This window comes from Octopus bimaculoides, chromosome 5, assembly GCF_001194135.2.
Source record: "Octopus bimaculoides isolate UCB-OBI-ISO-001 chromosome 5, ASM119413v2, whole genome shotgun sequence".
Classification (NCBI taxonomy): domain Eukaryota; kingdom Metazoa; phylum Mollusca; class Cephalopoda; order Octopoda; family Octopodidae; genus Octopus; species Octopus bimaculoides.
Window position 1 is genome coordinate 49,280,976 of NC_068985.1, and position 13,137 is coordinate 49,294,112.

General features: G+C 37.6%; 1 protein-coding gene across 1 annotated transcript in view; it reads right to left on the minus strand.

Annotated features, from left to right (window-relative positions):
• Positions 1–13,137, minus strand: part of LOC106874958 (FYVE, RhoGEF and PH domain-containing protein 2) — a 499,830-nt gene that overhangs the window by 16,174 nt on the left and 470,519 nt on the right. The window contains exons 9-14 of the mRNA XM_052968055.1: positions 9,813–9,900; positions 7,527–7,577; positions 6,059–6,117; positions 3,005–3,151; positions 1,926–2,009; positions 82–152 (exon numbers count right to left, since the gene is read on the minus strand). Coding sequence (XP_052824015.1) covers positions 82–152; positions 1,926–2,009; positions 3,005–3,151; positions 6,059–6,117; positions 7,527–7,577; positions 9,813–9,900 — 500 coding nt within the window. The remainder of the gene's footprint in view (positions 1–81; positions 153–1,925; positions 2,010–3,004; positions 3,152–6,058; positions 6,118–7,526; positions 7,578–9,812; positions 9,901–13,137) is intronic.

A 13,137-nucleotide genomic window follows, 5' to 3' on the forward strand; every position in this document is an offset into this window, starting at 1 on the left:
TATATATATTCACATATTCATACACACACACACACACACACACAAACACTCACACAGGAGATATGTAGACTGTATACATACTCATTTAGTAACTCGATAGTCTTCTCGGTGCTCTGCACGTAAAACGAATTTGGGAGGTCAGCTTGGTTCACCTAGAAATTACACATGCACGGTTATAAAAATAAAGATTAAAAATAACAACATAGCAAAATAAAACAGAAACTCTAATTTAGGACTATCTTAGTTGTGGTGAGGGTGGTGGGCCATGTGTAATGAAGACAGAGAGAGAGAAGTGATATGTTGATGACTGCATAGAGGTGTCATGTCTGGTAGAGCAGCAGAGAGACAGGGATAAAAGAGACGGTGTGCTGGTAGTGGTGGTGGTGGCAGTGGTGGTGGTGGTGGCAGCAGTGGTGGTGGTGTATGAAACGGATTGTATGTGACTGATTACCAAGGGATAAAACCTGTCTCCAGCAGAAGGAAGCGGACAGGAGTCCAAAGAAATAGGATCAGAATGTGTAACAGTGTGGTGTGACTGAAGTTGTTGATGATGATGATGGTTAGTGTTCTAATGCTGACCATCTGGTTGTTTGTTTTTGTTTTCTTTTGTTCGTTTGTTTTTTTTGTCCTGTTAGTATAGTATATCTAGGAAAACCTCTAATCATTATCATCAACATCATAATCGTCATCATCATCATCATCATCATCGTCGTCGTTGTCATCTCTAATATGTCTTCCAATCTTTTAGGATGGTGGAATATGATACAAGGCAGATTTGGTTACAATTTCTAACAAATATAACAAATATAACAAAAGTGGAAGAAACTTGCAGAATAGTAACATATATAACATATAAGAAGTGGTAAAAGGTGATCTTATGAAGCTCAACTTCACCAAAGAGATGATAAGGGACTGCAATAGATGATGTGAATCTATGCTGGCCTGATTCTTCATCAGTTATGACAATAAGTGTTCCAGTTGATTCAATCAATGGAATAACCTGCTCATGTGGCTGAGAAATCCACAGACACATGTACCCTCAATATAGTTCTCAGTGTGACACACTGAATGTGAAAAGGCTGGCCCAATAAACTACATGTATAACTCATTTTTGCCAGCTGAGTTGACTGGAACAACATGAAATAAAGTGTCTTGCTCAAGAACACATGCCATCAGGAATCAAATTCATGACCTTACAACTGTGAGCCAGATACCCTAGCCTCTAAGCCCTGTGTCTTCACTGAAGCTGTGCTGAAGAAACCTCCTAAACCAGGGGCTCTCAACCATTTTTTTTATCTACAAGCCCCTTTGATTACTATTTTATTCTGGTGATCCCCATAACTATTTGATGTTTAAAAACTAGTTTTATAGAAACTTCTTTTAAAATTCCTATTTTATTTTACACACATTAATTTGTGTAAGTTGAACTATGTAAAATGCTAGAGAAAAAAACCTAGCTGTTTCTTGCAATATATACCAATACATACATCTAATGCAAAATTTTTTTAAAGAGCTCCTTAAAATACTGTTGTGGGTCCCCAATTTACTATTTTGTTAGGTGGATCCCCAAAAGTTTTATATGGCCCCTCAGGTGCCATATAGACACTGGTTGAGAACCACTGCCCTAAGCCATGTATATATGAAAAAAATGAACATGCAATGATAATGATTATGCTGTTGTTTAATTACAGCTCAATCTTAATTCACTTGACCTGTGATCAAAAGCATTCTAGCTTTGACCATCTCATCTTTCTGGGTGTGGATAGCAATAAAGACAAGTAATAATAGTGTGAGGGCATGAGTGATTATACACACACGCGCGTGCGTGCGCGCGCGTGTGTGTGTGTGTGTGTGTGTGTGTGTGTCTGTGTTTCATTGATAAATCAAAAATTTAATGAGTAAGACAGTAAAAACATAAGACCAACCTGCATCCCATCGATAGTCATACTAGCTCTTATCTTGTAGGTACCAAGGAGAGGTTCACTACACACCAACATCAAGTCATTAAACTGCAATAAGAAAACACATGAGATATATAAAAGAATGACAATAGAACAATCAGACAAATGACTTTTAAAACTGACTCTATAAATTTAAGGGACAAACATTTCATTTTATCCTGTTGACCTTTTCTATGCATTGAACCAATGAAGGAAAATTCAAATTCTACATGGTTGTTTAGCTTACTGGTGCTACATAAAAGCACTCCGTACATTCTGTAAAGTGGTTGATATTAGGAAGGACATCCAGCTGTAGAAACCATACCAAAACAGATATGGAACCTGGGTAGCTCTTCAGCTGGCCAGCTCCTGTCAAACTGTCCAACCCATGCCAGCACGGGGAACAGACGTTAAGTGATGATGATAATATTAGGGATCACCCAACTTGCCTCACTGTTATCATTCTCTGCAACTTCATTGTTATGATTTTCTGTCGTACATCTATGTAGTCATGTATTTTTTCACATACAATAACAATTTGTCTGTATAACATTATTGGAATAGTATTCCACTTTGACCTGCCTCCCTTCAACATACTCAGATGTTTATTTGCATCTACTCTTTCAACTGTTGCAGGCACCATTCCCCATGTACATATGACATATTCATTTTCTAGTTTAACACACGGCCCTTGTATACCTTGAGATGAACCTACTCTGTCACAAGTATTCAGGTCATGTTGGGCTCCAGTGTGAGGATAACTCTCTCCCTTCCTCTCACCATTCTCAGAAACCTTGTAAAGGATAAGGGACACTGCCTTTGCCCTTTCTCCTCTGGCTAAATCAAGTATAAAAAAGAGAGAGAGAGAGAGAGAGAGAAATAAGGTATCTAAGATAAAGCTGGTCTTCATTTGTAGAGGCAAATAAGTAAAAAGAAAAAAACACTTCAGCCTTGATCACTTCCTCATTATCAACAAACTCATGTGTGACTCACACCCCAGTTAGATTACTGCTGCTGTATGTGGGGCAGTAGTACTACGAGCATGCCAGATTAAGCTTACTTACCAAGAATATGTACCGTTCCTGTTTCTCTCCACTTCGTGCCGAGATCTTGACTACACGTCCTTCTCGAACAAGTTCTCGTGTCGGACTAATTAAGTCAACTGTCTGGCCAAGACGTTGATGAATTTCTAACAGCTTTCTGAATTTCTCCTAGTTTAAGTAAGCAGAAAAGAGAATTGGGAATTTAACCCATTAGTAAACCAGACTATGTTTAAGATGGCTATATATAAAATGATATGTGTATATATATATATATATATATATATATATATATATATAGATAGAGAGAGAGAGAGAGAGAGAGAGAGAGAGAGAGATATAGCTATATAGATATATAGATATATTAAAACAAAGGGTAAAAATCAGATATTAATTAATATCGATTTATTACCAGGAAGCTAGCACATTAAAAGAATCCGAGAGATTCAGAAAAAATATCTGAGATCTTTGGGGATTAAGGTATATTTTATATATATGAAGTTGACCAGTAAAGTGGACATTTAATATGCTAGAAATAGACCACATTTTGTGTCTACTAAGACCTAGTAGTTCTCAAAAGAAATTCAGCGAAATACCAAACCGTAAGCGAGCAAGACATTGAAAATTACATACATAAAATTAAAAAGTTATTCGCGTACCAGGTTTCGGAGTTAAAAATCTCTTACCGAGAAAATCTGCTCCATCTTCAGCGCGAACTGCTAGTCATAATCTGGTCTATTTCTAGCATATTAAATGTCCACTTTACTGGTCAACTTCATAGATATATAGATATAGATAAGAGGGACATGCACACACATTATTTATCTTCTGAAGATGTGATACTTAAGGTGGCTTCGACATAAATGTAACAACTATCAGTAACATATTATTGAAATAAACAAAATGAAATTATTAAATTAATCGCTCTTGTTTTCTTTGTTATTAAAATATATGATGATTATGTAAGATGAATATACACCTTCTCCTTGACTTACGACCAAGTTCCTTTCCAACAGATAGGTTGTAAGTCACTTAGGTTGTATGTCGGATTTATATTTTTCAGTACTATTTTCATTCATGCAACTGATGCTTGAAAGTGACTGAGTGAGAGACAGTGGCAGGTAGTGGATGCCTGGGTCTGAGGAAGGCCCGTGTTGCCAGATGCTGCTATAGTTATCGTACACCCAGCTGCCCAACATCCGAAAATCAATTTTTTACTTTACTTTTTTACAAAAGTTTTGTGGTCGCAAGTGCAGATGGTTGTAAGTTGCATAGGTTGTAAGTCGAGGAGAAGGTGTGCATGGCAGATATATATATAGATATAAGATGTATATGTTTGCATGTGTTTGTGCATATGTTACATTTAGCATAATTTAGAAGATAATATTACTGAGTGTCCAAAGTAAATATATACAGCACATTATTTATGAATAAAACATATAGTATCACATGAAAACTGCCAGTCAACAATGCCAGTCTCAATTCCAATATCCTTCAGCCTCTTAGGTAGCAATTTGGAAGTTAGGTCCTAGTGGTGGTGTTATTATTATTATTATTCAGTAGTTTTATTTTTATAACGTGCTTTCACTTCACTACCGAGCGCAGCTCTGTGTGCCTTGGGTATGTGCTGTGGTTTGCTGTGATGCTCTTATGGTTACTGTAATGAAAGTGTTTTGCGTAGGATGTGTGCAGTGCCCAGTAGTGCAATTTTCTGTATGTTATATATATTTGTAAGTCCTGGTGTTTTTGTTATGTATTTGTCTGAATATTTTTTTATTATACCTAAGGCACCTAGTATGATAGGAATTGTTTCTGTTTTTAGATTCCACATTCGAGTTACCTCTATTTCCAGGTCTTTGTATTTTGAAAGTTTCTCCATTATTATTATTATTATTATTATTATTATTATTATTATTATTATTATTATTATTATTATTATTATTATTATTATTATTATTATCATCATCATCATCACCATCATTATTAAGGCAACATGCTGGCAGAATCATTAGCATGCCAGGCAAACAATTGCTTATGGCATTTCATGTCTTTACTTTCTAAGTTCAAATTTTGCCAAGGTTAACTTTGCTTTCCATCCTTTTAGAATGGATAAATAAGTACCAGTTGAACACTGAGGTTGATGTAATCAGCTTACCTACTCCCCAAAATTACTGGCCTTGTGCCAAAATTTGAAAGCAGTATTTAGTCGATTTTTACATTCTGAGATCAAATTTCACTAAGATCAATTTCTGCCTTTCATTCTTTTAGGGTAAATGAAATGTAATCAACTAGCTCCCTCCCACAACATTTCAGACCTTGTGCCTATAAAAGAAAGGATTATTATTATTATAACTGTTCAACAATTGGTAGATCGAGGCAAATTTCTACTGCATTACCTGTTACACCTCAATGTTGCTGGGGTGTGTGCAGCATTGTATGTTATTTTCTGCTGTTGGGAGTGTGCAAACTGTACTGTATTGTGTCGGTATTTCTTTTCTCTTGAGGTATGGTGCAGTCTTTTGTTGTGTTACTGCTTGTATTGTGTGTTGAGTGCGTAATGCATTGGGTATCTAGCTTGCTGATGGAAGTTTATTTCACTGGGTGATTGCTATATAGAGTGTGTCTTGTATTTGTGGGTTGTTTTGTTTAAGTTGTATTATTGGATTGATAGTGTCTTGCTTAGGATGTGGGCTGTTCCTAACAGGACTATTTTTTGGACAGTGTGTAGTGTTGAGATTATTATTATTATTATTATTATTATTACTATTATAGGGTCATGGCTTGGACAAATCAGTTGAGCATCAAGCAAAATCCCTTTTATAATCAATCCAGTAACTGCCATTATCTGAATTTTTGTCCAAATTAGGAAACGGTGCACCAAATCAACCTAACATAATTACTGCTATTATAACATAAATAAATACTTGGATAATGAATTATTGTTACAGAATATGAACCAATGAACTGATGTCTCTAAACCTGCTATTTGCAATTACCAATCCTGATACACTTAGCTCCACATCAAAACTTTCTCCTTTTAGATTCATTTTCATAAGAAACAATTGGAACATAACTTACTATTTTGTTCATTGCTTCATTTGAGTGACTTGCAGCTTCTGTAACTTTCTGGAGTGCTTCTGTAAAATATATACATAATCCATTGAGAATTTGGGTAATGATTTAAAAAAAAAAAATTTCATACTGATTTCAGTCATTGGACTTTGATCATGCAGGGGTTATGTATTCAGGGATTTTAGTTAGCTTTACCTATCCCAGTACTTAGCTCAATCTGGTACTCATTTTCTTGATCCCTATATGTTGAATTGTTAAATCACACTTTGACATAAAAGAACACAAAACTAGTTAACTATGATAAACATAAAAATACACACACTCACACATGCACATACAAACATAAATATATACATACACACATATGTGTATGGGTGAGGTCCTGTGTGAGTGTGTAAACTATCATCATTTTAATGTCCACTATTCCATGGCTTTAGTGGTTAGGGTGTTAGACCCATGATTGTAAGACTGTGGTTTCAATTCATGGACTGGGCAATGTGATGTGTTCTTGAGCAAAACACTTCAGTTCATGTTGCTCCTGTTTACTCAGTTGGTAAAAATGAGTAATCCTGCAGCAGACTAGCATCCCATTCAGGGAGGAATATATACATCTGAGAAACTAGGAATCCAGCCTTATGCTCCTCATGGAGTAATATGGACTAACTATGGCTCAAATGAAATTCATTGAACCAGGTTTCTTGTGGCTGGATGCTCTTCTTGTCACCAACTCTCACCTGTTTCTAAGCCAGGTAAATTTCATCAAGTTCTTAAATTACAACAGTTCAATGGTAGGATATATTTTTTTTACACAGGATAGCAAATGAAAAATACTGTTTCTTGTTTATTTTGTATGAATAGTCACTTTGTTTACGATCAGAGTGTGATGTGAATACAAGGATACATATAAAACAATGAGTTTTGTCTGTTTCCATGTCCCACATTCATTCATACAGTGCTGGTTCAGTACTATAATAGAAAAGACTTACCCAAGGTGCTGTGAGTGGGGACTGAACCCAAAACCAAATGGTCGCAAAGCAATCATCTTAACCATACAGCTATGTTTGTACCTGTATACACAAACACAGTGAATGTCAGCACAATTTCCAGCCAGCCAGCCAGCCAGCCAATTCAACTCGACAGGTATTGGACAAACTGGATTACTACAATACAAGACACTTGTTCAAAGTGCAGCCAAAAAAGGATCAAATATGGAACCATGTGACTGCAAGGCCAAGTTCTTGGATCTGTAATAACTAAATGAACTGAACATGTGAGAGTTTAAATGTATAATTCCTGGATACAGAACAGCACCAGTCAGGGCACATATACCATCAAACCATTTGGCAAGTTGTCTGTTATCTTTTATCAAATTCAACAAGTAGTAACTCCTATATTTCTCTCAGTTTGATAAACTCAAAAAACCAAAAAAAACTTCTGAATAACAAAAATAATATAAAACAAATATATATTTTACCTTCTGTATCTTTTCTGTCAGGTGAATCTGCAGGAAGATGTTTTAAGTAATCTGAAATATAAAGGAAATTTTATTTAGCAATTATAATATTATACACCATGATACAGTAACATTTTTATGGTATGTTTAATAAGTATACAAAGTACAATCATAACTACCAAGAGCCAACATTCACTGTAGATCCCCATCAACACCAACTAGTGAACCAACGAAGGAGCCCTATATGGTCTCTTGACCTGCTAGAAATAGCAACAAAATCTCTCTCTCTCTCTCTCAAATCACATCAACTTTAAAAAGGACACACAATATAGTCTTTGGTACACTGTGTCTGAATAAAGGACTGATTGGTTGTAGCTAGAATGCCATTGCCATTTATAATAGGTCTGTTTAACAAGTGCTATAATCCGGGGTTAAAGGGCTATACCATCATGAAAATGAGTCAACAAGGAAACCTCTAGGTAGTTGCTCTACCTGCTAGAAATAGCAAACAAATTCCCTCAAATCAAAGTCTAGCATTTTAAGAACTGAAATGATACACTGAAGACCCGGCAAGCCAAGTGAGATCCAAATCTAAGGCCTCAGCCAGTCCACTTATGCGTACCTTCCTTCATTGGACACTAAACTCCCATGCCAACGTCATCTCCTTCAATGGACATGAAACTCAGCTTGCAAAGACTTGTTGGGGCAAGCGAAAGTGAAATTGTGATAGCACCTGTGCCCAGCATCGCCTTTCTGGCACTTGTGCCCGCGGCATGTGTAAGGACTTTCGAACAAGATCGTTGCTAGTGCCCCTGGACTGGCTCTTGTGCGGGTGGCACATAAAATACACCATTTGAGCGTGGCCGTTGCCAGTACCACCTGACTGGCCTTCGTGCCTGTGGCACGTAAAAGCACCCACTACACTCTCTGAGTGGTTGGCGTTAGGAAGGGCATCCAGCTGTAGAAACTCTGCCAAATCAGATTGGAGCCTGGTGTAGCCATCTGGTTTCACCAGTCTTCAGTCAAATCGTCCAACCCATGCTAGCATGGAAAGCGGACGTTAAACGACGATGATGATGATGATGAATGATGTAGTCCTAGAGATACAAAAATATATGATGGTCCTGGATGGAACACTTGATTATAACTATGAACAGTCAAAGCTGACCTAGTGCTAAACAATATCATCATCACCACCACCATCATCATCATCAAATTCTCAATTTGGTAACCAATGAAGGGTCTTTTACATGGTCACTCAACAGCTAGAAATAGCAATGAGATCTCTTTCAAATTGCACTTTGACAATCATAAAAACGACAAATTAAATGCTGTTCTGAGTTCCCTGTCCGAAAGAGAATAAAACAGGATGGTCATAACTAGAATACCTTTAATCATAAATCTGGGGCTAAGCAACACTAATAATAACTTCTCAGGCCACCATCGACACCACCACCCTTACAAACACCAATATTATGTTTTATGATTTTTGTTAAGTTTTTTTAATATTTTTTTAAAATTACTACTAAAGATAAACTACATCAGTAATACCATTACACTGCCCACCACCACTACTACCTCACCAACCCTGCCATCACCCTGCAAACAACTTCCACTTGTGCCACCAAGACAACTGCTATCTCCATCTCTGAAACAAGACTGCCATCAACAAGCTTTTAGGATCAACTTCATTCTCACCACTTCTTATCACAAACCTCACCACCAACACCACCAACACCACCATCACTACCCCCATATTCTCATACTTCTGTACTTCCAGCATTACTTCTTCCTCTTATTTTATTTGTTTGTTTGTTTGTTTGTTTACTCATCTGTTTATTTATCCCTTGAAAAGACAACTAACAAGCCATATACAAAATCACGAATACATTTGTCAGTGTAAAAGTTCACTGACAAATGTTTAACATAGAAACTATATAATTCAGGCAGGAAAAAATGCATACATACATATATATACTTAAATGTGTGTGTGTGAGAGAGAGAGAGAGAGAGAGAGAGAGCGAAAGAGAGAGTGTGTGCTTATGCATGTATGTTGCATGTTTCTGAATGCATGTACATGTATGTGCACATGTATGTATGTGTATATATAGGTGGGTAGCATGCGTATATGAGTGTGAACATATTTAATTATGTGTATATGTTTATGTTGGTGTGTGTATATATGTATGTACATAAGTGCATACATATATATATGTGTGTCTGTGTGTGTGTATGTAAAATCAAAAAGCCACAAAAAAATCTGTCAAAGTTATTAAGAAAACCAGTTGAAGTAGAACAACAACTAACCTTTTAATAATAACTCATAACGAGGGACTCTCTGGATTGGTTCCAACATGTGATGTTGTAAGGTTAAATTGGCACAGTCAGGGCGTTGCTGGAAATAAAACAAATAAAAAGATTACAAATTATATAAAATGAACAACACATAAATAGGGGGCCCCCACCACTGTTCAAACATCCCTCACATAAAAACACACATGCACACACACAGAGAAATAGTTCAATGGCAGAGAAATTAGTAAAAGAATCTGTGTATAGGTATAAGTGTGTGTTGTTGTTGGCACTCCGTCGCTTCCGATGTCAAGGGTTCCAGTTGATCCGATCAACGGAACAGCTTGCTCATGAAATTAACGTGCAAGTGGCTGAGCACTCCACAGATACGTGTACCCTTAACGTAGTTCTCGGGAATATTCAGCGTGACACAGTGTGACACGGCTGACCCTTTGAATTACAGGCACAACAGAAACAGGAAGTAAGAGAAAGTTGTGGTGGAAGAGTACAGCAGGGTTCGCCACCATCCCCTGCTGGAACCTCGTGGAGCTTTAGGTGTTTTTGCTCAATTAACACTCACAACGCCCGGTGTGGGAATCGAAACCGCGATCCTATGACAGCGAGTCCACTGCCCTAACCACTGGGCCATTGCACCGCCACAAGTGTGTGTAAACAAAAGCAAAGTAAGTTTCAGAGGCAAGGTAACCCACATCAGTAACCCACAATAAGTAACCCACATCATCAAGGAGTGTATTGGTAAAACTTAAGTTTTAGTTTAGTTTGGTTGTCCTCCTGGATGCTTCAATGACTTCATGCAAACACACCAGCTACCACAGTCCCCCATGTTCGTTCATCATCATCATCGTTTAACGTCCGCTTTCCATGTTGGCATGGGTTGGACGGTTTGACTGAGGACTGGTGAGCCAGATGGCTGCACAAGGCTCCAATCTGATCTGGTAGAGTTTCTACAGCTGGATGCCTTTCCTAATGCCAACCATTCCGAGAGTGTAGTGAGTGCTTTTACATGCCACCAGCACAAGGGCCAATCAGGTGGTACTGGCAACGGCCATGCTCAAATGGTGTTTTTGACGTGCCACCTGCACAGGAGCCAGTCCAGCGGCACTGGCAACGACCTCGCTCAAACATGTTCTTAATTTCCCAACATTTGCCATTTCACTGTCCTGAAGCAAGATGTCCACACAGGTTAGACGTTTTCTTCCTTCAACTGACTACCATAAGACCAGTTGACATACAAGTTCTTCTGAGTGCCTGATGCAATGACCAGCAATTCTCATTGTTCTCTGTTGAATCTTCTTACCTTTGTTTATACCCAAAGTAAGTTTCAGAGGTAAGGTAGTGATGTGTGCAATAAGTAACCCACATCACTGAAGAGTATATTGGTAAAACTTAGGTTTTAGTTTAGTTTGGTCATCCTCCCAGACACTTCAATGATTTCATGCAAGCATGCCATCTTTTACAGTCCCCCCATGCATGTTCTCAATTTGCCCACATTTGTTGTTTCACTGTCCAGAAGCAAGTCATCCACATAGGTTAGACATTTTCTTCAATTAATTCTTCCTTCAACTGATTTCTATAAGACCAGTTGACACATGGGTTCTTCTGGGTGCCTGATGCAATGTCCAACAATTCTCATTCTTTTCTCTTGAATCTTCTCAGTCACTTTGGGTAGATCTCGATAAAGCTGCTCGTTGGCTAAATGAACTCTCCACATATCATTCAGAGTCATTCTTTACATTCTTGAGTAGTAGCCGTCTATTTGTCTTTCAAGTTTTTTGGTGAGGGCCCAAGTTTCAGCACCGTTATAACAAAACTGATTCTACCAAAAAGACAAGTAACCTTAAAATCTAAGCATTTAAAACAGTTATGGGCATACTGCAGTTTGAAGTCTATGGCTACATGTGGCCCAAAGGCCTTCCTGAATGGCGTGCCTAATTTCATGAGGAAAATAACATATGTTACTATTTTAGTTGTGTAACCTATTTTAGTTGTGTAAACCATGTCTCATGCAGTCCACTTCTCAAAGAAGGTTTCCTATGCCTGATTCAGATTCAGAATGAACATGTACATAGTGCATGTGTGTGTATGTATATTGCTCTGTGTGTGTGTGTGTGTGTGTGTGTGTGTGTGTGTGTGGATGCATGTATATGTGTGTGTCTATTCTTGTGCTGGGATTATTTTGTCACAACTCAGAGTATCACACATGCTGTTGATCCAAGAATTACATGATCAAAAACATATTCAAAACCAAGGGGTAACAAAATTATCTTAACACTTACAATATTTACACTTCCATATTGAACATGTTTTTCTCATTTGTAAACTCAAACGTATATGTACACGTGTGTGTGTGTGTGTGTGTACAAAGAGTATCTTGAATTTACTAGAGAAGAGAATATTCAATATGTAATAGAAAGTATATATTTTAGTTTTCAAGCTTTACTAGTTTAGTATATAACACTTGCCACACTGCAGTCTGTTACTTCACAGAGAAATATATTTACGCAGTTGTGGAATGTTCTGGAACATTCTAAAAACAACAGTTAAGGTCATGTGATAACAGTGCAGAAGGTTGAAATCCCATAAATTTGACTGCTTGGTGAGAATAACAGATGGTCAGTTGCTTTAAATATAATGTTCTTCCAAAAATATAAAAGTATGTTTGCTTAGACAAGGTGGTATAGCTCTATGTGTGTGTGTATAGGCACATGCAAACACAATGCATATATACACACATATACACACTCATGTTCAATACAGAAATAGATTCCAAGAGATTTAACACACTTATGAGTAAGATGAAATGTCATTTAATAATGCTTTCCATCATAGGCACAAAACCTGAAATTTCGCACATCACTGTATGATGGATATATATCCAGAAATACACACACACACACACAAACACATATATGCATGCATACACACACACACATATATATATGTAGTAATGAATTCCGGGTAGAGGTAGGGGTCCACCAAGGTTCCGTCCTCAGCCCCCTCCTATTTATCATAGTCCTCCAGGCGATCAGAGGAATTCAAGACAGGTTGCCCCTGGGAGCTCCTCTATGCTGATGACCTTGCACTAATTGCGCAGTCACTATCAGAACTAAAGGAGAAGTTTAAGGTGTGGAAGCAAGGACTAGAATCGAAGGGCCTTAGAGTCAACCTAGCACAAACCAAAATCCTAATAAGTAGGAAGGTAGATAAAACACAAACCCCTTCAGGTAGATGGCCCTGCTCAGTATGCAGTAAAGGAGTAGGTAGAAACTCTATAAGATGTACCCGGTGCAAGCTATGGACACATAAGAGGTGCAGCAAT